The 24,559-nt window shown below is 42.2% G+C and overlaps 2 protein-coding genes across 9 annotated transcripts in view; both read left to right on the forward strand.

Annotated features, from left to right (window-relative positions):
* Window positions 1-7,057, forward strand: part of galnt16 (UDP-N-acetyl-alpha-D-galactosamine:polypeptide N-acetylgalactosaminyltransferase 16) — a 30,872-nt gene extending 23,815 nt beyond the window's left edge. Inside the window, exons 11-15 of one of the 2 annotated variants that reach the window (XM_034563422.1) lie at window positions 593-685; window positions 1,210-1,293; window positions 2,401-2,527; window positions 3,420-3,536; window positions 6,296-7,057. In XM_034563422.1, the coding sequence (XP_034419313.1) occupies window positions 593-685; window positions 1,210-1,293; window positions 2,401-2,527; window positions 3,420-3,536; window positions 6,296-6,439 (565 nt within the window). In that variant the 3' untranslated portion in view covers window positions 6,440-7,057. The remainder of the gene's footprint in view (window positions 1-592; window positions 686-1,209; window positions 1,294-2,400; window positions 2,528-3,419; window positions 3,537-6,295) is intronic. The other variant, XM_034563423.1, reaches the window with a different exon arrangement.
* A 2,621-nt stretch (window positions 7,058-9,678) lies between these two features.
* numb (NUMB endocytic adaptor protein) overlaps window positions 9,679-24,559 on the forward strand; it is a 35,667-nt gene continuing 20,786 nt past the window's right edge. For 6 of the 7 annotated variants that reach the window (XM_034563210.1, XM_034563215.1, XM_034563212.1 and 3 more), the window contains exon 1: window positions 9,679-9,839. The gene's annotated coding sequence lies outside the window, so the exon portion shown is untranslated. Of the gene's footprint in view, window positions 9,840-19,169; window positions 19,598-24,559 lie in introns of those variants that run through there. The other variant, XM_034563211.1, reaches the window with a different exon arrangement.

Here is a 24,559-nt window from a genome sequence, read left to right on the forward strand (position 1 = left end):
CATAACAACATTAAACTGCATAATCCTCATCTTGAAACAGGTCTTCTTAGAGTCCGGCATACTGACAAAGATCAAGCTTTGTCATTATTTTTAACTACAGTGCTATTTGTATTTTTTTATTTAGTAAGTAACTACAATGAAATACAGAGCAAATAAATATCTCAGCGATACAGTTTTCAGAAAAAAAGGTTGTGATTACCTGGATTGAGGCGCCTTTATGCTGTGTGTTTATTTCACTCTTTTAGTTTTGTTTCATCACCTTCTGAACACAGACAATATTTACCACCGACGTGCTGTTCAGAATTGTACCCTCGGCTGTAAATACAGCCGTAGTCTTGTGTAAATATCTTGTCTGAACGCCGGCGCTGCGCGTCGGATTGATCTGAAACGCACTAAACTCTCTCATCTGCCTGTTTGTCTTCACTTGCAAAAATACACAAAGATTTTTTTTGAGGAGGATGAAATTCCTGATGGAGACGTGGGGGCTTTTGGGTTCGTCTGAAGGCTCCTGTGTGCCGCGCTGCCATTGGAGCTGCCAGCAGCTCTGTCATTACTGCGTCTGAGCAGGTGTTGTGTGTCTGTGTCTGTGCAGGAACACCCGGCGGGCTGCCGAGGTGTGGATGGACGAGTATAAACAGTACTACTACTCAGCGAGGCCGTCGGCCCAGGGCAAGGCCTTTGGCAGGTGCGTCCACTTTTCTGTGCCCTTCTTCTCTCAGCGTGCACGTCACTCATTCACTCACTGTGTCTTTTGCATTGTATAGCTCAGACACCTCGACGGATGATTTATTTTATTGTTTCAGTCGGGCAATCAATCTGGTCAACAAGTTGTTTTAACCGATGCTCATAATTTCCATGACAAACTATTTGTTTGCCAACTCTTTTTTTCCTCATGTGCACTTTTTATGGTTATTTGTATCTCGTGATAGTGACAGTTAGGATCATTATAGATTCACTTTCTGATCATATTCTTGACAACAAGAATTGTTTTGTTGGTAAAAAAAACATCTGAAAATACTGAACAAATCAAGAGAGATTTAGCTATTATACTATGTTTGAATTTCCTGATTTATCCAATAATACACTATTTTGTTTACTGTCATATATGACAAAGAAAAGCAAAGACTAAGAGTCCATTTGATTCTCTCTCCTGTCTCTATCTTTCTGTATATGTCTCTGCATCCTCATGTGTTTTTGTTTGTTTTGTAGCATCGCAGACCGCCTGACTCTGCGGCGGAAGTTGAACTGCAAACCTTTCCGCTGGTACATGGAGAACGTCTATCCGGAGCTGAGGTACGGCACGTTTAAACTGAGCTGCGGTTCACTGGTATTTAGCTTTGTTTTTAATACTAATTATTTGTGTCTTTTTAAATTATCTTCATAAATAAATATTATAAATAGATTTACTCCATCACATTGACAAAATCCAGAATTTATTTATAATAATCTTTTCAATTTCAAAAGTTTGAACTGCTGGACAGTTCCCCCCAAAATACATATTGTTCCTCTTATCTGTAAATGATATTTATCAATCTAGATTGTTTTTGGTGTGAGTTGTCTGGTTTTGGAAATGTCGCCCGTCGAGACGTCTGACTTTCTCTCCATTATGATGGGACTCGACGTTAAATACATTTGAAAAAGCAATGTCTCTTTTCAGACATCATGACCCGGTCACTCAAGATAATCCACGACCTTGTCGTGAGCTGTTTCTTTGTGAAACATTAGTTGAAAGAAAATAGTTCTTAAATGAAAAAGTCCTGCTCATGCTCTCAGATTTAAGGCGAGAACAGAGAAACCTTTATGTGAAAACTACCCTCGAGTGTCAAACGCTGCACGGTGAGGGTCAAACATCCAAGTATCATTTTTTAATGGAGGCTTTTTTATGACTGCAAGTTATCCTAGAATTTATAGACGACGTTCCTGCCTGACCTGTGGATAAAATTGGTAGTTTTGAACTGTTGTTTAACACCGAGGGCCGAAGTTTCCCTCCAAACACCATTAAAAAAAGCTGTGTTTACCGAAAGAAAAGACACAATGATGAATGCAGTCAAAATGTCTTCTTCTCAATGACCGAAATCAGAAAAATATGTGCAACTCCTTGGAGTTATTATGACCCCCACGTTCAGAGCCAATGATGTTAATGCATCCAATTTGGATGGAAACACATGAGTGGGGTATTAGTGGTTATCCCACCAGCTTGTTTCTTAAGCCCCAGCTAGTTAGCTTCCAAATAAATGTAGTTTCTTGAATTATAATTGTATATTTTTCACAAGCGCGTGTCGTAATTGGGCCCATTACTGAGCGGTGCGATTCAATTCCTCAATGGCGGAAACCAGTCAATTCAATCCATCTGTTCTCTCTCATCGGCCTCTCTCTCCTCCCTCTCATTGGCTCCCTCAGGGTCCCGGAGCAGGAAGCGGTGTCCAGTGTGCTGAGACAAGGCGGTTTGTGTCTGGAGACCCGTGGGACCGATACCCTCGGCCTGGCAGAGTGCAGGGGCATCGGAGCCATTAGGCCGCAGTCGCAGGTCAGGACTCTGCCACTAGGGCGAGACTCCGGCTCGTACACTGAAAGTCTGAATTACGGTCTCAATCTGCATTGGTTTGACCTGCTTGGATTCATACACAATTTAATGACTTATGTAATGTAGTCAATATTGATTCTGTGTGGTAACGTATTTGCTGTTTTTTTATATATTCATTTATAAATATGACATTTTTATCAACACGTTAAATGCCACGATGCTCCATTCTTCAACTTCCGTAGCCTGCGTGGGGGTAAAAAGGTATCCTCTGTTGCTAGGTTACAGAGCTGATAAAACAAGTGTTATCAATCATCACGTGAGGACGTGCACGCCAAAACTGAATTAAAGTTTAGTCACGGTAGTCAACATTAGTCACTGCCGAGCTTTATTATATTACCCATGATGAGCTCAGCCGGATACCAGAGATATTATTAGGTGTTATGTTTGAAGCCTCCCACCTGTTGCTCACGGCAGGTGATTCAAGCGTACGTTGCTGAGAAGGAAATGTGGGTCGGTGTGAGAATAACTTGGAACAGTTCTTCCTTTTTCCAGGAAGTAAACGCAGCCAAGTTTGTCAATTTCAGGCGTCATCTCTTTGAATCCGTCGGTTTCTAATTGACAACTGTGGAAGTCTGTAATCCAGTAAAGACGACAATTGTAACCTTTAGAAACCCAATCTTGCAACACATAGTCAAGACCATTCATCTGGATTCCGGGTAAATTTACCAAGACACATGAAAGCACTAATGTTAAATGGAATACTTGTCCATTATAAAAGAATAAATCAAACCAAAAGCCCCTCAATTTGAAGCCAAAAATGTCGACACTGTGTTTTTTTAATTGAGGTGACGAAAGCCAACCACAGTCATCCTTTTTTTCCCTGTGTTTTTTTCAGAGATGGGAACTAATAGAGCCCCTGATCCGGCAGCAGGACTTCTGCCTGGCCATTTCAGCCTTCACAGCGGGGTCAAAGGTCAAGATGGAGTCCTGCAATGCGAAAGAGCCCAGACAGGTGAGAAGAAAATAGTGTTCGCCTTTCAAAGAAAAACATGAAAACCTGAAAAATTTAAGTGGATTGAGACACAGTGTTCTGTAAAGTGATGCTGTTACCTAAGGGTTAACATAAGAGACGTGGAATCCGCTTTAGTCTGACACTATCAGTCATTTTGACGGAAGGTCTCGGTTTTTTTTCCAAACGGTTATCTCGTTTTGGAATCATTTGTCCTCAGCGTTGAACTCAGACACGAGAGACGTGGAGATGAGAGGCGGCTCCGGGCTCAGATGCTGGTGCTGATGCGAGGAGTCCATCCGAGTGGCCTTGTTGCAAAGGAAAGGAAGAGCGCTCCATTTTTATAGATGCAGGGGAACAAGCGCTCCCATAGTCTTCCCATAGTCTTCCCATAGTCCTCCCATAGTCCTCCCATAGTCCTCCCATAGTCTTCCCATAGTCTTCCCATAGTCTTCCCATAGTCCTCCCATAGTCCTCCCATAGTCCTTCCATAGTCCTCCTATAGTCCTCCCATAGTCCTTCCATAGTCCTCCTATAGTCCTCCCATAGTCTTCCATTTGTGAATGTTATCAAATGTGTCCTAAAATCCGTCATTGGCTGCCGGGTAGATTTATGACACCGAAGAGGGAGTTAATAAGTCGAACCATGTGTTTGGCCCTCCTCTCATCTCTCTGTAGGCTCTTCATAATCCCTTGAGAAGTCTTTGGAAACCTGCCCATTAACAAGAAACCAGTTTTTTCTGTGGGAGCTATTTGACTTCTTTGTCCTGAGTGTTTAATCCCATAGAGAGGGAACATAAATGTTTTTGACTCTGCTCTTTGAAGGAAAGAGCACTGAAGGCATTTAACTCTTAGAGCAGCAAGTGATGGTGCCTTTAAAAAAAAGGAATGTAAATAGGTATCACATTAAACCATCACCAGTATGACAGAGGCTTTTCTCTCATCACTGCTGCGTAAGAACAGTCTGGAACTCTGCATTATATATGTTTTATTGATTTATTGATTTATTCACTGGAGAGGTTATGCCCAGCGCTGGTTCAAACGCTGCATTAGAAGCTTGTCCATCATGGATAAATATAACAACATACTTGGAAAAGGTATTGGCATGAATTAGACATATTTCAAGACACAGAAAACTCCACAATTAAATCACAAAGCTGCACATAATCATCGTTACTAAACTCTGAACACTTTCATTCTGACATTTCATTTCCTTCCCATCTTTGTTGCACACACATGCACACACTTAAAGGCACAGCGCGCTCGTGTAACAGTACATGTTTATAACAACACATGTTTACAGTATGTAACACACACACACACACACACACGTAAACACAGACGCACTCTCCCTCCTCTGGGATTTGAAGATTAACCTCTCATTCACCTCCACTCATTGATAAGCCTCCAGATGGTTGCTGAAGTCTGCGCCTGGCCCTCTCGTTCTCTGCCGTCGCCTTGAGTCCGCCTCTAACTGGTTAATCGGCAAGCTAATGAACAAAATCACTTATAGCCGGCGGTTCACAGGCGGCCTGTTTATGAACATGTTATAGCGTCTCTGTTGAAAAGAATATTAGATTCATGGAAAATCAAAGAAATCCAGCCGACATTTCAATGACTGGAAATCGTGTTACTATGTAAAAAAAAAAGAAGAAGTTTGAATTACATTTATCAGAGAGGGTGAAGGAGTGTAAGTGATTTAATGATGACCATAAATGGATATTAGGAATAAGTACAATGATAACAAACGATACACCATAATATGAGCCTGTGTCTCCTTTTGGTGATCCGCTACCTCCTCCTTCACTTGAGGAGAAGTAATAGTCGTTGTACTGCAATATGCACTCATTTGTCAGTTTATTGGGGACACCTCGGCAAAATTAATGCAACAGTCCTGCAATTAATTCCTCTTTCACAAAGGTTATAGTGTTCAGTTTATGTTTGTAGCCATTTTAGTGGCGTTGAATCAACTTTATGGTCATTTCGGAGGCTGCATGTTTGTGGTGCTGTTGAAATGTGTTACATCATACTGTCTTCAATGTTATGTCCTATCCATTTAAATCAGCGAGGGTGAAGTAAATAACCCAAAACACAAAGCCGTTGCCATGGTTTTACAGTCGCAGTTACTCACATATGACCTCAGTCTTGCAGAGGAAGGAGTGAGCCGAGGGCCGTTCAGTTGGTTGCAATCTATCCTGCTTTAATTTAAGTAAACATATACCAGAAAACTGGCCTCTGTGATTGTTATACTGTTATGTGTTATATTATTGGATCTGTACAATGATGTTAATGTGCAAGTAGCACTTTACTGGCGGCGTGGATTTCCACTCAACACCTTTATTTGTAAAGTAACTCAAACTGTTAAAAAAACTAAATGTAGTGGAGTTAAAAAAACAACGATAATTACCTTTGAAATGTAGTGGAGTAAAAGTACAAAGGAGTATTAAAGGACATGTCCTGCAAATGTTTCCTTTACTGTACAGTCCTTGAGTAAATGGACTCACTCTTTCACTTATCAGTGAAAACAAATTGTCTCTTCGGGCTGACGACAGCTGGCTCTCCTGTGACTTTTACACCAAGAGTCCAACGAGTCAATCATTCGCTTGTTTTCTGTTATTCAGGTGTGACTCGGTCCATTAGTCACTACGAACACAAACCATCGTTTTATGATCAGGAAGGAGGACGTCTGTCAAAAAATAAATGACAAAGACATATTCATGTTGCTTTCTTTTTGTTTGTTTTTCTCTCTCCCTCTGTGTGCAGAAGTGGAAGCCTAAAGGCCCGGCTCTGCAGCACATGGTCAGTGGCCTCTGTCTGGACAGCCAGACCCCGATGGGCCCTCTGGTCATCACGCAGTGTCGCCCCCAGATGGCCAGCCAGTCCTGGGAGCCACAAATAATCACCTGAGCCACGGCGGTCAGAAGGAGGGGGGGGGGGGGGTGAGCAGATTGAGGGACCTGTGTGTGTGTGTGGGGGGGGGGGGGTCACATCTGCCCTCCGTGTGTCGCCTCGCTGAGGGATGAACTGAGTGTGGTGACTGTACACTTCTCCCGCTCTCCGGGGTCGAGAGCGTCCGCTGAAAACATTCGAAGGCCTCGCCGAGCAACGCCCCGGAGGTCTGTGTGTGTACAGTGCTCCATCTTTCGAGGGCGCCGCAGTTTATTCTACTTAATCTTAAGCTTTTCATGAAAAACTGTTGCACATCTCACTTTTTTTTTCTTTCATTTCTGTATCTATCCTGGTCGGCCGTTTATATATGCTTATATTTGGAGTAGCGAGGATTGCCTCAGCGCGTGCATACTTCAGTCAGTCTGAGAGCTTTTTATTTTTATTTGTATTTTTGAGCGCACCATGCAAAGCACTGTCAGGTACATTATTTATTGTTTTGCATGGTCAGACCCAAAGAATGTTTTTTTCTTTTTCTGTCTCTCTACAAAGTTTTATGTAAATATTTGAAGCAGATATTGGCTTCTTTTTTTGTGTCAAGTACTCTATATGTTGTTTAAAGAATAAAATGTGGTGACAAAATAATTATTGCTCTAATTATTTGCAAAGTAAGTTGGAATGGTGTGCTGTATGGTCTTATGATTTTTGATCTATAGTAATGTGGCAAAGAGGAACACAAACACAATATCATATGAGCATCAAACACTAGTTTCATAATTGTAAACAACAAAGATGCTTGTTTACAGTCAGAATATCCAAATATCATTGACAGCGAAATATTTAAAAGTGCATCCGCTCTGAGACATTTATTCAACAGATATTTAAAACATGTACCGGTAATAAAGAAATTGTGGAATATTTTATGTGTGTTTTAAATGCTGGTCGTGTCGATAACTGGAGATAAATATTTCAATTCCTATTTTATGAGGATGAATTCTAACGACGTTGGTTATTCCCTGACTTGTGAGTTAGAAATGTTCCACTCGTCCTAAAATTCAATTCATGGCAGGATAACTAAAAACATGTCAGCCTCAGCAGAACTTTGAGATTAATATTAAGACTACTTTAGCGTGCTATTTAAAATTAGGAAGTGCAGACGTGTTACTGGACTGAATGTGGTCTAAAACATGCTTTCATTTAACATACAATATCATCATGTTACATCCTAAATGTCGAAAGAAAGCTGTCTGTCTCTTCATATCTTTTATTATTATTATAGTTATATGATATATTTTGTTCTGAAATTAGTCATTCTGCGTCATATTAAGTACATTTTGTTGCTAAAACTTTTGTTCTTCTTTCTACTCAAATACAATTTAGAGTGCAATACTTTTATAAGCAGTATTTCTACACCGTCATATTGATACTTTTATGAAAGGGACACATCTGAGTGCTTCTTCCAAACATGCCATGAAAACAGATATTTTATTGTGTCGCTGAACTTACATACAGTGACCACAAGGGGGCAGAATATCCTCACAGATATGTTAGAGGCTCTCCAGCAACATTTGGTGACTCTGACCTCAGGTTGATGAATGAAGGCTTGGTTTAAAAAAAAAAAAAAAAAAGGAGTCATGAAGACAATTAGATTAAAGATAATTAATAACAAAAGGAGGGTGTATACCAATAGAGACAATATGTGTGTGCTTTGTGTGTTTGTTTGAGAGAGACATATTATGTCAATCATTAGCTTAACAGGCTTGACAACTTTGTTAGATTTTTTTCCCTCGTTGGTTTTGAAACCTTCCAGGCCACAAAGCATGCCACGCTGCAGCTCAGCGGGCTTCAGAGCTATGCGAGGAATGCAAGTGAATGCTGATAAACTTCTGGCCTTTTAAAGGGGCCAAGGTTTCATCATCAGGGGAGGAGAGGGGGTGGGAGACAAACATGGCCCGAAACCTGAGAAAAGACAAAATTGACAATGAATGTGAAAAGTCAGAGGAGTTTTAAAAATACAACATAGTGAATCCTGGTCATCAAAAAAAAGACTGGACAAATGGTGGAAGGGACTTTGATAAACTTGTGTAAAACAGGAAGTGAATACTGTGTTTTTTATCCAAAACTATGCGATTTCAAGAGTTCCTCTGCCGACTGGACTTGTGTTTGCATATCAGCCAGATAGAGAATATAATGAAGAACCGGTCAGGTGACAGGAGCTGGACACCTGGAGTGAAATGTTAACAAGTATTTAGACACACGCTCCTCTTAAGTACAATTTTACAGCACAAATCTCACTACATGCCAATTCATTTGATGTTACATACAAACACTTAATGTCAACTTAAACATGAAACTGAATGCATTGTTAAGCTCTTATAGATGTGAATACTTGTACCCCTGCTGGAGACATTGCACGGTATTACGTCATCTGTGTACTAATGTTGAAGGATTTGGGACAGACAGGATCATCTCCGGAGATCTAATCATTAAAGTCAGACAGTGACATTGGGCCAGCAGGCCTAACACAACTCAATATGTCCTTTTCGGGAGTAATGCTCAGATCTTTTACTTAAGCAGTAATACCACACTGTGGTAATACAAGTGTACAAGCATGAAGAAATAACTTAAAGAACCAAAAGTAAAAGTACTCATTATACAGAATGGCTAGAATATTACTGATTAATAATTAGTGATGCATGAATGTGTAAACTGGTACATGTGTGGCTAATCCTAACTACTTAATGCTGGGTATCTCAATCTATGTAATATATCAGGATGTATGAGTTGATATAAATGCGGTGTCAATCATCTGAATCCGCAAAGCAACAGTGATTATTATTGATGATAAATTAATTAAAGGGGAAATACCCAAGTAAAGTAAAAGTACCACAACAATGCAACAAAGTACAGTACTTGAATACATGTAACCTGCTTTCCTGTATCTCTTAACATTTGTATATTTGAGATAAAACAGAAATTATCCCATATCTTGATTAAAGGAATTCAGTGGAACCTGCTGTAGGAAGATGAGTCGTTTAAAGGAGCATCCGACTGAGTTTGTAATTTAATTCCAAGTATCTAATCTAGCACCGATAAATCCACAGATATGAAAACAAAAACACACCCAAAAGTATTTTCTTCCTTCTTCTTTTTGGCCTACAGGTTGCTCTGTCGTCTCACCGATCAATCCGCACGCGCCGAGCCAATGAGGTCGCGCGGAGGCGGTCCGTTGCTAAGGAGGACGTTTGGTTGAGCCTCCGCGTAGCAGCCATTCAGCAGCGGTGGCTGAAGCGATTGGACTGCCAGCGTCTTTCCCGACACTTTCTGTGGAATTTGAATTATTTCGGGCACTGCAAACGGTTCGTGGTACATCGGTGACGGCACCGACGGGGCATCTTCTGGGTCGCAGCCGTGATCACAGGTACGTTTGGTGGACGTGTGGTTTTAATGAGCATGCCGGGTAAACTGCTCGTTAGCTTGCCAAGCTAAGCAGCACTAGCTTGTGTGTTTTCTTTTTTTTTTTTTTCTCGGATGCGGCACACGCAGCTACGTTAGCTCTCCGTAGACCCAATTACATGTTTTTTTGTATCTTGTTTGGTTACTGACTAGAAACCAGGACGCGCTAAATGTGAACCGTGAGGGTGTTTTCCATCCTTCACCGGTGTTGAAAAAGGTGTTCCCCTGCGCTAAAGAATGAGCTACGGGGTTATTTAGCTAGCTAACGTTAACGTCAGAAGCTCGTGACACTCAACTTACCTGGTTAACTTTTAAGAGGTGAACGTTATTCAGCAAAAATTAAATGAGCTCAACTCGGTGTAAAATGATGGGAAAGCTGCCAACCAGCACATCGTACGTCGTATCAGTTTTTTTTAAAAATGGTCACACGGGTCACTTGTAATATCGTGTTACGAATAGAGGACGGCGTTGAAGGCGTGAATTAATTTGTAATTAAGTTGAGTGGTTTGTCAAGTTTGTAAAAAAACAAAACAAAAAAACGTCCCGACGCAGCTGCAATGGAAGCATACGGTTAAAACAAAAAAGACAGCTGCTCCGCCATCAGACAGGTTGATCGCCCTAAAGATATGACCGTGACTCAACTCTCGAAGTTTTTCTGAGGTGTGATAATGTGCTCTACATCCTCTTATATGGTGATGCTATCATAGCTTGGGAGTTTACTTCTGAGCACAACTACAGAGCAAGATATTTCCTTTCTGGTCTGCCATCCCCTGATCAGATAAACATAGGTGGTCAGATTACCTTCCACATGCAGACTTGACAAAGATAGCTTCGTGATGGGTTTTGCGTATTGGCCTCAGCAGTGGACTGACACACTGCCTCTTATTGGACGGTAACCCCATTTGGATGCTCTCATAGTTATTGAGGTCATTGCTGTTTTGGTATTATTATTGTTAATTGAGTGGTGATGAGGTTTGTGACATGAATAATATAAACTGAGTCATCTATTTTGGCAGTATGTGAAACATTGGCAGATTCCACTGTTTTGTACCTTTTTTTTTTTTTAATTTTTTTCATTGTGAAGAGGAAATCCAAGCTAGAAACGGACTGTTACATCTTTCTAAAACTGATGGCAAGTCATGAATATTTTCTCAATCGATTTAATCTGACTAAAAATGCTGCACCATACGAGGTACTCATAATAATTTAATATCCCACTAAAACCTGAACATATTCTATTTCTTACCATATATGGTAAAATAAAGCATCAAAGAATCTCAACCCAGCAAATATTTGGCATTGTTGCTTGGTAAATCACTGAAATGTTGAATCGATTATCAAAATATTATTGTTGATTCATTACTATTTGATCAAATGACTAGTTACTTACTAGCTGTGATTTCATGCAAGGGGTTTCGAACCATTTGGAAATGATATGTGTTCTGAAAGGGATTTTGATGTCTCCTATACAAAGAGACAAGTACATTTTTCTTTCTCCCCCCCCCCTCCCAAATTCTGAAATTAACTTGTGGTTTAACTTATCTCACTGAACGAGGGAGGCGAGATTGGCGATTTGCCATCAAACCCACTGTGCAAGTCTTGTCAGCTGTTTGAGAGACAGAGGAGGAGAATGCAAGAGTGAGTTTCTATCCTGAGCTTTGTGATTCACTCTGTGGGAGAAACCTGTGTTACTCTCAGCGTTTTGCTCCGTGGTTAAAGGAGAGGCCCTTTTCTTGGCAGCGAGCTGTACATGTGAATGCTGAGTAGTGATGCAACACGGGTAGATAAACTTGCTGTGCGATGAAGCCTCAATCAAAGGGCTTCACTTTTGTCCCCTGATAGCAGCAAGATAGTCGAGCTCCTCGCTGCTTATGGTGAGCGCAGAGGGAGCGTCAACGTCAGCTTAGCTTTCAGTCCAGTGGTAACTGAACAGATATGAGATGACACGGGGCGGTAGGCCTCCGGGTTTCTTTTCTTCTTTTACGACGTCAAACGATCTGGATCTGGACAATTTGTCTGTGTCCATCTCTTGACTGCTCACCTGTCCCGTTTGTTGGTCATGGTAATCCTTGCTTTTGGCCAATGGTAGGATAAGTATTCAGATCCTTTATTTAAGAACAAGTACAAATACCACGGTGTGAAAAATACTCATTTACAGGTGAAAGTTTTGCATTCAAAACCCAAGTAAAAGTATGTGATTAGTATCCAGAGTATAGACCCATTATGCAGAAAAATGGTCACTGTCATTATTTTTCATCATTCTTTTGAATTAATATCACTGCTGCATTGATGTGTATGTTGTATTTTAATGCTGTAGATATTTAAGGTTGTGCTAAATTTGACTCCTTTTATATACTGTTGAGTTTTTTAATCTTTGGTAATGCAGCATAATCTATAAGATCACCATTGCCCCGGGAGAACCATGTCATATCTCCTTAAAAAGTCAACTTTTAATGAGCTCAGAAAAACAGACCCGTGTTCGGCTTTGTGACGATGCATTATCCCTCTGAATCCAAGAGGGTTTTTTGATTTAACTGAAGAAGTAGAGGGCTTTTCTCAACCAGTGAAGGAACATTTCACTCTTCAGTTTATCAAAAAAAAAAGTCAATTCAAAACCCCTTAATTTGGAGATGGATTTCACTGGACATGAAAAACGTAGTGAAGTAAAAAAGTACAATAAATGTAACATTGCCTCTGATATGTAATAGAGTAGAAGTATAATGTACCATAAGCTAGAAATACTCAAGTAAAGCACCTCAAAATTATTCAGTAATACAGTACTTGAGTAAATGTTCTTAGTTACCTTCCACCAATGCTTTTGGCTGCAGTTTTGATGCGGGCCATTGAATATGCTTGGCTGATGTTGTCATCCACAACTTGTGCTTTTTTAAATTATTGTCAAGTGGTCACAGCTCACCAGAAGTGTGGACACACCAAGCATATTTAGAGTGAGTTCATAAAACGCTCAAATTATTGCTCATACGGTGATTTTTGGGGATGAAGGTGAGAACTCGGGCGCATCGAGGTGCCTGAAAATCCAGTTCTGGTCCAAGTGAACGGTGTTATTGTTCATTTGGAGCAAGAATGTAATCCAAATGTGTTTTTGATGAATGTCGGCGGTTATAACAAAGAATGCAGACAAATTACAGGAACTAAAGTGGGATTTGTTTTGACACCCTCCTCTCTCAAACACTCTCACCTTCTGGGTTGATAAGTTACCAAAACACTGCTCCGTAAAAGAGCTGCTTGTAGTCTGGAGGTTTTAAACTCTCAAGCCGTTTAGTGCCCAATGTGACTCGAGCTGAACCGTGAACATAAATGCACCTAAAGAACCGTTTCTCCCACAGTTTAAGCACAGAGAAAAGAGACAAAAATATTACCAATAAAAAAAAAATATATAGGTAACAACTGTTCATGTGAGCGTACCTTTGCATCAGTAGAAAGAAAACATAAGTCTGTACTTGTTAAAGTTCCATGTTCTGAGCTGATTGGCACCGGATCCAACAGACACTCGGAGGAGATTCAACCAGAGGGGAGGTTTTAGAATCAGGATCTCAAATGTGCAGCTGACCCCATTTCAACATAAGTAGCCTAAAATAGGTTCTGTGGAACCGCAGAGTTGGATTGAACTTGTGTTATTGATGTGTTTGTTGGTAAGCAGTGGTGTCCTCTACCACAGAGGGACATTCTTGCTGTTGGTCGTGACCTTTTTACATAATGGAACGTCTGTTTCAAAAGCTGACTGTACACAAACTCCGACATGCACAAGATGAAGACTAAGCAACATCTTTGGCTGGGTTCTGGGTTTTGGAAATGTAGGAAACAAGACATGTTTAATGTGCGTTGCATTGTTCTGACCGCCAGTTTCCATAGTCTGGGGTTACTATGACAACCAGCCCGCAAAAACAGATATCACGTCATTAACTAGCACACGTTTGCAATGTAACATAGACTATATGAGGTGACAGTCCATTAGAACAAATCAAAAAGCAAGTCAATATGTGAGCAAACACCAGCATAGAAGCCCTGTAACATTTCTCCTCCACTCGCACAACTTTTATAAGCATTTTACATTCTTCGTCAAAGGTATTTTCTTTTTATTGCTCAGTCTCACAAATAAAAAAACCCTGTAAGAAATCTTTATGGGGTGCATTGGCAAGACATTGCATTTCTACAGACAAACAACCTGTGTCATTGTTTTTTTAAATCATGCCGTCAGTGAAAAATGGTTACGTTACTGCAGTGCATTTTATACAAACCATGCAGTATTTGTGTCTGTAGGCTTCCTTCGTGGCAGCATTTGGCTTTGTCAGCGCTCATTTCAAAAGAAAAACAACAAGGGTGTTGCATGGTGTGTTACTGCTTTGAACACTGTTCCTCGAGCCTCCCTGTTTGGGACAATATCTTTAACTCCTAATTGGGTCCAAGGGGCCTTGAGCGCCTCATTTTGCCCCGGCTGTTTAAACTGTGGATTATGGCTGGGATGGTTGGGGGTGCGTCACTGTAGACAAGGAGATGCCTTTTCAGGTTTGCGTCCGTATCACTCCTCCCTGGGTCTGGTATGGGGCTCAGGGACTCCTTTTGTCTCTCTGCCCCCCCTATATAGAATGATACATGAGCCTCATACCTGAGCCTCATGAGCAGCTCATGCTTTATTCATCCCTCTGATCTCTGCTTTAATTACGAGTGACCCAGGACAAACCGACTGGTGGTGTGTCTCTCACAGGGTGGGAATCTACCAGCTACCGGCTGAGACGTGGAAGACTTTTTGGCTGCGGAGTTTGTCACCTCAGGAAGACATCCATATTTAATAAACCAAAACAATGAGATTGACCCAAAAACCTCAATTAGATGAGGTATAAAACTAAGAATCGGGTTTCTTCACCTGCCAGTGGTTTTGGATTTGAGTTTTTGCTTATGAGCAAAAAAAGCTTCCTACCCCTCCTTGTTCCTCTTGGTCCTTTTCTGTTTAGCTTCTCAAGCCCACCAATAATATTTAAACCACCAATATTTGACTATAGAATGTATATAGTTGTCATCCTGTCTCGAGGTGTGTCATATTATACTACCAGCTGTCGGTTTTCTGTCAAAAAAACATGTATTATCTAAATAGTCACATGTACAGAACTTAACTTGCATTTGTAATATGACTAAAAACTAAATCAGATTTTTGGATTGGCTTTATGAAACCATGTCAGTGCCTCTCTCCACACTGAACATCTCCGTGTGTTGTTGGTGTAATAACTCCCCGTCTCAAAACTAAGTGGCCTGTGCGTTTGTGTTTATGACTCTCTGTCCACCACACGGGTGACCGTGATGCCATTCCCTGAAACACGCAGTGCACAATTTCTATTTACTTGTCCGAGCAGACAGTCTTCATGTGGCTTCTTCCTTTCATCGCCCCACCCACTGTCGTCACCCCGGACGTGTATCAACGTTGCCGTGGCACCGGTTCCCTGGTAACCACCACAGCGGTTGCTGAGCGATGCAGCGATAGGAACAATACGACCCAACAAAAATGTTCAGAGTTTGTTCCCCATGTCAAAAAAAGATTGGGCAAAAAAAAAAAAAAAAACTCCTCCTCAGGCTGCATGAGCTTAAAACGCACTGTGTGTGCTTTTGTTAATATATGGCCATCAGAATCTATAATAATAATCTTTACTTTTTGCAAGTTATCTTTTTTTTTCTCCCTTGTTTGTCTGATAGTACTTTTACATGAATTCTTCTCAAACCCACTCGTCATCTCCCCTCAGCTGAGCAGGTTTTGTTTTTGAGTTTAGTGACCTACATTAGTGAAGTCCTATATTGGATGGAGACGGGTCAAAATAAAGTATAGAAGTGTAACAACAAAGTATTCATGGTTTTGTATTTCACATGTTACTTCAGTGAAATGTATAGTAACAGTTGACATCTATATATTTCTTGTGCAGTGGCATCAAACCGTTAAAGATAGAAATGTATTATGAAGCCACACTCTGGGAATTAAAACAAGAAGTTTGGCTTTATAATGAATCTCAATACTTTTGGTGTGCAGACAGATGTGACATAGATCAAGTCAAAAACTGGCAATTACTGAAAGTCGTTGGTCAGATTATTTTGGGCATGTTTACATATTCTTTGATGAGATTACTTTTAATGATGATTTCATCAGTCTACTGCTGCGTTACATTCAGGCAAAGTTCATATGGGATTAATAGTGTTCAGCCAGCATTTTACACTGCTGCATTTGAGATGTTTGGCGTAATAATATTTAGTTTAAGGTCAAAAAAACGGTTTTGTAGGGATATCTGTTTTATTTATTAATGCATCAAAGGAAATTCAGCTTTGGTATTTAGACAAGCCTGTAACACATTTAATTGATATCCATCTTTAATCAAAATAGCCTCTAAAACAAGCTCTCTCTCCCCACAGTGTAAGATCTCTAGTTCCTCCGAGCCTCACTGCTTTGAATTCAGACTCTTCTGCTGACTTGTGGTTTCCAGGGAAGCTGTACGCCGGCCCATTTGGGTCAACTTGGACCGGCTCGGGCCTGTTGTGTAACTGTAGTGTGTCCGATCCAAAGTCCACTGGCTACTGTGTTTCTGTTAGATAACGCTGTACAATTTGAGTAGGGAAAAGGTTCCGTGAGGAGTTATTTTTGTCATTTCAGCAATTCTCGTCGAGGTCTATGAACTTTTTTCGGATCACCGTATTGTTGACATTGGAGGAGAGAGAGGAGCAGCACAGCAGCCCACGTTGTAGCCTAATCGATGATGAACGTTCCCCAGCACAAGAAAGATGTAAATTATTAATGAGCTGAATATCATGTTCTGCCTCAAGTAGAACGCTTTTGTGTATTAATCAGTGCTGCCAGCTTGCCTTTTTGTAACCCACCAGACTGTTTGTGAGAAGGAAAACCGTGTCGTTGGAGAGGTCACGCAGTTTAGATTTACTTTACTTTGCCAGTCCACATTCCTCCTTACTTCCAAACTTACTTCATAATGTGGAGTAAGTTTGGACAGGTAGTTAATCTCCGTTTCCTGGGTAGGAAGGGGTTATCAGTGTGGAGTGGAGGGGGCGAGGAACGCGTGTTTCCTGTTTGTTGCATCACTGTGCAGCAAGCGCCGCCTTGAGCACTGCAGCTTTTTGTTTACCACAGAATTGCAGGGACAGTTGTGCGTGTGTGCGGCAGGCGCACATTTGTTTCCACGTATATTGCATATGTTTCAATCGCAGAGAGAGGGCTAGAGAATGTGTGTGTGTGTGTGTGTGTGTGTGTGTGTGAAAAATGTGAGACGTGTGGAGTGGCAGGTTTGCACACTCCCCAACATTGCACCATTCCTCCACCACCGAGCGGTCTGCTGAGAGGGACGTCTGGCTCGAGAGAGCGCCACTGTGCTGAGTCGACAGGAGGGGAACAATTGCCTCGCTGTGCTGCTCGTCCATTTGGCCGCCTTCATGCGGCATTTCAGCGAAGGGGCACCGTCGGCTTTTGGCTCTGTGAGCCTTGTTGACCAGGCCTTCGACGGCTGGTCACTGACCCGTTGTGCCTGCAGCTCGTCAGGCCTCTGAGGGCTGCCGATTATCCCACAGTAATTGGCGCCTGGGCTCTGGCTGATCAAAGGTGCACAGCTGACTGTGGAGCCCTTGTAACTTTCCATTCTCTGATGCTTTGCAGTCCTTGCCTGTTTGTCTGTCTTGCTGCCTGCTTCATTCTACCTGCTTTTCTCATAAGACATTGCAAGGCGGGGCTGTCCTTTCATTGCCCTATCAAAAAACAAAAGAATAATCTTCCTCTTTAAATTAAGCACTCCAAATTAATAGGTATGGTTAAGGTCACACGTTCAAGGCCTGCAGCCATTGTGGGTCTGATAGTCATGTGACTTGTCAGAGCTTCCCTGAGTAAGACACCTACACCGCGGTCATGTGCCGTTCAGATTTTCTGTTCATCTGAACTCTGAACTTGCTGATTAGTTTCTGCATATTCATAACTCTCATGCTAGCTTGAATAAATGATACTGCCTTACACGCTCATTTATGGTCGGCCCAGCACTAAAATGTTAAATGATGATGTTGCCTGCCTGATGTCCATCTTTGGCTGCAGAGAAAGAGCTGGATTGGCTGTGTGTAAATGGACACGGTGAAATCGCCGCGTACGTACGCTCGTATTACAGCCTTCTACTTTTGGACTCTTTTACTAAAGAGTTGTCCAACATTTATGGAAAAAGAAGGCGTCTACCATGACTGCTGAATCATTCCTGGCACACGAGTAAAAGTACACCATGGAATAAGTTGCTTGCCATTTAGAGAGCACACTTGCATAAACATTAGTTTCTATGAGCCTTGAATCGTGGTGTTTTTGAAGCGAAACTTGATATAATCTCATTCTTACCGACATGAGTTTATAGTCCAGCGTCGCACCTTTTTTAAAGATGACTTCCAAGCTAGTTGTACACACCACAGAACAACGCAGAATAGATTTTCCTATATCTTTTCTCCCAGAGGCAGTGCTGTGTTCCCTAATCTAATTCAACCACACAGCTAACACAATTTCAGCTATTAAGACTTCCCATAGGTTTAAAGTAGCTGTGGAAGCCCCGTTCCAGCCCCTGCGTGAGCTACACCGTAAATCCGCTGAGTAAATAGCAAGGTAGCGCCAGCAGTTTGGCTTAATCTGTTGCGTAACTTGGTATTCTACAGTCATCCTCGGCTTGACAAACCAGGATACAAAGAGCCAAGCTCAGGTACGTGGTAGGAATTCCTGAAATAACAGCTGCCAGTGAATGCTACAGCTCCATTAACATTCATGCTCACAAGACCAGTTTGGTTGGATGATTCCTGACGTCAATACAAGCCGCTTTGCATCACGCGGACTCCGGTTACGGTTCGAGTCAGTTTCCTCTTTCCCCCTATGAAGGTACATGTAGAGACTACATTAGTAGTCACAGGAATCTGTTTTTATTCATGTTTTCTTTTTGTAATTCAGCGTGTTTTAAGGTCAGCTAACGTGTGTGTGTGTGTGTGTGTGTGTGTGTCTCTGTGTGTCTGTGTTTTTTGGCCTGGTCTGATGGGCAGTGTAGCAATTGCATGTCTGTTCACTCAGCAGGAAGTTCCTTTTCCACTCCATCCTCATCACTCCTGCTGCTGGACAAACACTGCTACTGACACACACACACACACACACACACACACACACACACACTGACCAATGGCACCGTGTTGCAATTTACCAACAGTGTTATTGGGATGAAAAGCTGTGTTGTTGACAACACATTGACTCAGCAGCTGGAACCATGGAGTGGGTCGTCTGTGCCATATTGATTCTTCTGAGTATTTTTCCATGTAATCTGTTTTCTGTCCATCTCCCCCGTCTTTTTCACTCATCTTTTTCAACCCGTCTCTTACTCACTTTCCGTATTTTATTCACTGCGCGTGTGCGTGCGGATGGGTTCTGGCGTATCAAAGTGACACGTGCGCTCAAGTGGTATATGCGAGTGTCAAAAAGTGTGTGTGTGTGTGTGAGTTTCAGAAGCGAGCAGTGCGGCGTTCAACGCCACAGCCGATGACATTCCCCCCGCAGCGATCTGTGGATGTTGATTGGGAGAGCAGTGAAGAGTGACGGGCCTTCCTCACTCAGCGAACACACATACTGACACCATTCCTCACCGCAGGGCTTTCCTCGCCTCTTATACACCCAGCTAGACCGCCTAAATGATTGTTCTGGCTCCATGAATACAACCTAAGGTACCTATTATGGTATATGGACATTGTTTTGCTTGACGTTTTCTGCTCCTGTGACCACGGCTGGAAGTATTCAGCAACATGAGACTACGAATTATCATTATTAATCTTAATTATCAAAGCAGATGCATAAGGAAGAGGCATCTTTTTTTTTTTTTTTTTTTTTTTAAACAAGCTCTAGCTTTATAATAGCACACATATCACAGACTGGTTTGCATCATATGTGGTGGCACTGTGGTGTTACTGTAGAAAAATGTCTGTGTGCTCTGTAATGTCTGTTTACCAAGTAGGGGAATAGTAATTATGATACTGGCATAATAATAATATCCAGCTTTTAGTTATCCCTAACAGTTGCTAGGATAAACACCAAATAAAATCATATTATAAAGGGTCTGCAAACCATCACCGACAGCCCAAAGAAAAATAATTAATCTGCAGTTTAATTCCTCCTGGATCTGCTCTGAAGCTCATGTGGGGAGCAAATGAATTGGCTCCGATCACTGCGTCACTTTTCACTTTTCTTTGCGTTTTTTTTCTTCTTCTCTGATGCCTAAATGTAAATGGTGATCACGAAACAGTCGCCATGTTTAATCTATTTAAAACGTTGATATTAGCCGAGCATTTGCCTTCAGCCGTCAGACCAGTTACATCGCTGCGAGTCGGTGCCCTGCAATCACGGCTTCTTGAGAGAGGCTGCGGTGCCGACGTCGCCTCCGGGTCACCTTAACCGAAGGGAAGGAAGAAGGATGAGAGGGGGGCTATAGGGAGGAGGACAAGCAGAAAACTGGAGCCTATGACTTCCCACCATTAAAGAAACACGTGAATATAACAGAACAGTAACCATTAAGCAGCATATTTACACTCACTGGAAGTAAATGTAAATAATATAAAAAGGGATTTGAACCTCGCTGTTATTTCGTTAATTTAATTAACCTTGTACTTAAATGCAGTAAACTGGCTAGAGGCGTGCGTCTCTCAGCTCTGTTCAGATTGTTGCGTACTGTGATCCTGATCACTTCTTTGAGAATTAAACCATACGTTAGATTAGCGGTTAAATTGAAAGTGTTTTTTTACATTGAGGAGCAGGGAGGCGGCAGCATGCTGTGTATGTCGGCAGTGATGAATGCGTTTAAGAAATTCAGCTGTACACTTGTCACTTGCCTCGATGTGGTTAAATCAGAAATGACAGTGCTGCTGGCGCACAGGAAGAGCTGAGTGACGGCCGAGGACCAAACTAACAAGCGTGCATAACGTTCGCCACGGACTGCCTTAAACGCATCGCTTAACTATTGATAACATCATCTTTTGATATTTCCTTTTGCTCTTGTGAGACAGCAGCTCTGGAGACTGTGCGCTCTGCTGCCTGTCTGTTTCCATGTCTGTGCCCTGCGTACTAACTGGTCCACGCCGAGACAACCAGACCTGTTTAACTTGACAGAAAGCGTGTGTCTTGATGCGACACAGTGCAAGCTGTTCTTCCGGGGGGAGATTGTGGTGAAATCTTCCACTTGTTGACCGTAACAGGGTTTTAGCTTCACATTTACTGTGGTTGGTTGTAAAGGGATTGTTGATTGTTGGTTTTACCAAGTTCGCAAACTCACTGTAAAAATACGGATCCAGGAAGTTCAGCTATCAGTTTGGGTCAGCAGGGGTTTTGTTGGCTTAATGTGCTGTTAATATATGAGCATATAGGCACAGCCCTGGGATATAAACCACAATCTTAGATCAACTTTCTTCCTCTAAGACTCTATATATGTGCTAACGCTGGCTGTTGCGAGTCAGCCATAAGTAGGATTAATAGATCATGTATTAACAGCACTTAACTGAGGCCTGGTGAATATGTAACATTGTCATCTGTGTGTTTCTTCAGGTCAATGCAGTGCTTTGGTAGAATCCCCAGTATGTAGTATTTGACCTAGTTTCTCCACCTTGCTTCAACTCTAACTAATGGCACTTCTCTCAAGAACAGCACAACTCAATAATGGAGCCATTTTGGCTCTGGGGCCATGAGGCGCTGTGGTTGTTTCACTCTTAAGTGATGGCCTGTGAGGAGGTTGAGCTTTCTGTCCCACAGTTTTGCACAAGAGAAAAGAGCACATGGCTGTTTTTAGTTTGAGCCGAAGTACAAACCCCACTTTATAAAGACATCTTCCCATGGCGGCCACAATAGTTGGTACCATTGTGTTCTCAGCAGCAGTCTCCCATAAAGAGTGACCAGGATTGATAGCGTTGGGGCACTCAGACCTCTACGTTAAACCCCCCCACACCTCCCCACCCACCCACCCACCCCCCCGAGCAGGCTATTAGCCAGCAGCCCCCCTTGCCACAGCACGACTAGAGTGTTTATAGCTCTCTTCATTTAATTGAAACTCCACTCCATTTGACATGCCAGCACCTCTGGCGAGACATTTTGAAAAACAATCACAGAAAGGCTGCTTTGGGGCAAAAAAGCAAGGGACGTAAATCTGAAAGATGCCTTCTCGATGCCCCGTGTGACGTTACGGGGAAACTAGGCCAGACTCTGCCCATTGATTCAGTCTGTGAATCATTGCTGGGGCATGCCTGAAGAGAGACGATAGAGTGACAGTGATTTGCCACTCCCTGCCAGGGTACTGCCCCGGTCATTTAAATGTGGCCTCAGCTGTTGCTCAAAGCGATGTGTGCCGCTACGGCTGGTTGGTTGACCCGCTGTTGGACTGGGCCTCCTTTTAATACCATGCCTGGCCACTCCTAGACACACACACAAACTCACACTCGCACTCACACACAATTGGAGGTGGCGGGAGAGAAAAGCAACTCAATATCCCCCGTGCAGCAGTTTGGGCTCTTATTTTCTTTCTCTGTCTCAACCCTAACCCCGGTCAGCTATGTGTACTCAGGAAACGGAGGTCACCGTGTCTTTGCTGGGGGCAGGGAACAGATTGAAGGACTCTGAAATGATTCAGTGGCAGACCGGGAGCGAGCGAGCCGTGCAAACAGTAGCCAGCGCTCCTATTCCCACCATTTCCTTCCTCTGTGGAGAACCACCCATTTGTACCGAGGCCTCATCGTTCTCTCTCTCTCTCTCTCTCTCTCTCTCTCTCTCTCGTTCCGGACGTTCTTGAACCACTTACAATAGATGCTTTTCAGGAATAAAGATGAGACATTGTCTTGCTCACTTAGACACGTTTCAGTAGTTTCATTAGTTCAGCTTGCTCTCAGGCCAGTAATGCTTTGTACATTTGGCTGATGTTTACAGAACAAGACATTACAGTCTGCTCATCAGGTTTTGGATCACTGTACGGACACATACCGTACCTGGCGAATCAAGTGAGTCTTATTATTGTCGGGACACTGCCGGTGCAAAGTGGACAGATCACGGAGGCAGAGAGCGGCGTGCCGAGCCGGAGCAGCTGGAGATGAGTTACCGTCTCTGTTTCCACCCGCTTGGACACAATGTGACTGCTGCTGCTTTTTTTTTATTGGCCAGTGTTTTCTTTCCTTTTAATGTTAGTTATTTTATGTTCATCCTTTTGAAGGCAATTATAGTAATTGGCTGTAATGAAGGCAGGAGTGGTCCAAAGGGTTTAAAAAAATCTGATTTGCAGGGGAAAAAAACACAAATCACAAGTGCACTCAAGTTGCATTGTGTGAAACCCTTTTTAATGTGTTATACACATTATCTGCGATATTGCCGTACTAAACTGTACATTATGTTATACTATATCACTACATTGTACCTTTTTATATTAGATTATACTTTATATCCCACACAATATCTATCTTGAATTTCTCCTCTGGGGATCAATAAAGGCAAAAAAAAAATCTTGTCACAGAAACAAAACTAAATTAATTAGAAACCTTTCCAAAACACATATGAAGAAAGCTCATCTTACATTACTAATAGCCTGTAACAAACATTTAAATTCTGACTCGAACCATAGTGTCGCTTCAGTTGCTGCATGTTGGGAATTCATGACATGACGCAGTAAAAGGTAATAGTACGACCATTACATTGCCTGACATTTGTCCGTTTTTGTGTGGTTTTGATTCAGTTTAGTCACTCACACTCACACCAGCAATGGTAACTGTGCCATACATGTATATGAGACATTTGGACCAAATGTGGCTCTCTTGAGAGAAACAAAACAAATCTCTTTTCTTTTTGCTTATTTCAAAAGTTGAATTCTCTGGTGAAAATGATCTTTTTGAACATAAAAAAAGAAGAAAACTCTAGGGGATAAAGTCTGCACATTTTCATCAGTGAACCCAATTCTTTAGTAGTGCCACTACTGAATGTATATAATGCCGCTGAAAAGACTCCATTCAGGTCAAACTGCCCACGAGTTTCAAACTGCGATGCCGTAATTAATTCGGTGCTAATGCATGTGACCCAGAATATATCATTGAGGGGTTATCGTTAACGATTGGGACTCAGCTGGACGCCCCCGTCTCACGTTGTTCTCTTGAACTTGAACAGTGAACGTCAATATCAGACTGTCACTAAATCTATTGCGGCCCTGAGTTGTATTTGTTGTACAGTAATTGGTCATGAATACAGATAGATTGTCTGGTTAAGCCTCCGTCGTCACCATGAACTTGCCAACCGAGACACCAGAAAGCAGAACGCCCTGACCTTTGACCCTGATCCTGGTCCCACAGTCTGTCTGTCCTCTGTATTGGGGATCCTCTATCCCTTGCGTCCCTAGCGTGGCATCACTTTTCATGCACTGCACACTTTCATCCAGATTCTCTGTCGCGCTCTCTTTTTCTTTTTTACATAAGCATGCCAGGCCGCAAAGCAGGGGCCGGAAAATTGGATTACCACATTAACAGCATTTTTCAAATTCTCTGTTCGTATTGGCCATTTTGGGAGCAGAACAGGCGCTATCAAGTCGCCCGGCTCCCCGATAACGGGGCTCCGCAGGTATGCAAGGGCGTCCAGGCATGCTTTGCATTACGCATGGTTGGCCTTATTGATCGAGG

This window comes from Cyclopterus lumpus, chromosome 22 (genome assembly GCF_009769545.1).
Source record: "Cyclopterus lumpus isolate fCycLum1 chromosome 22, fCycLum1.pri, whole genome shotgun sequence".
NCBI lineage: Eukaryota > Metazoa > Chordata > Actinopteri > Perciformes > Cyclopteridae > Cyclopterus > Cyclopterus lumpus.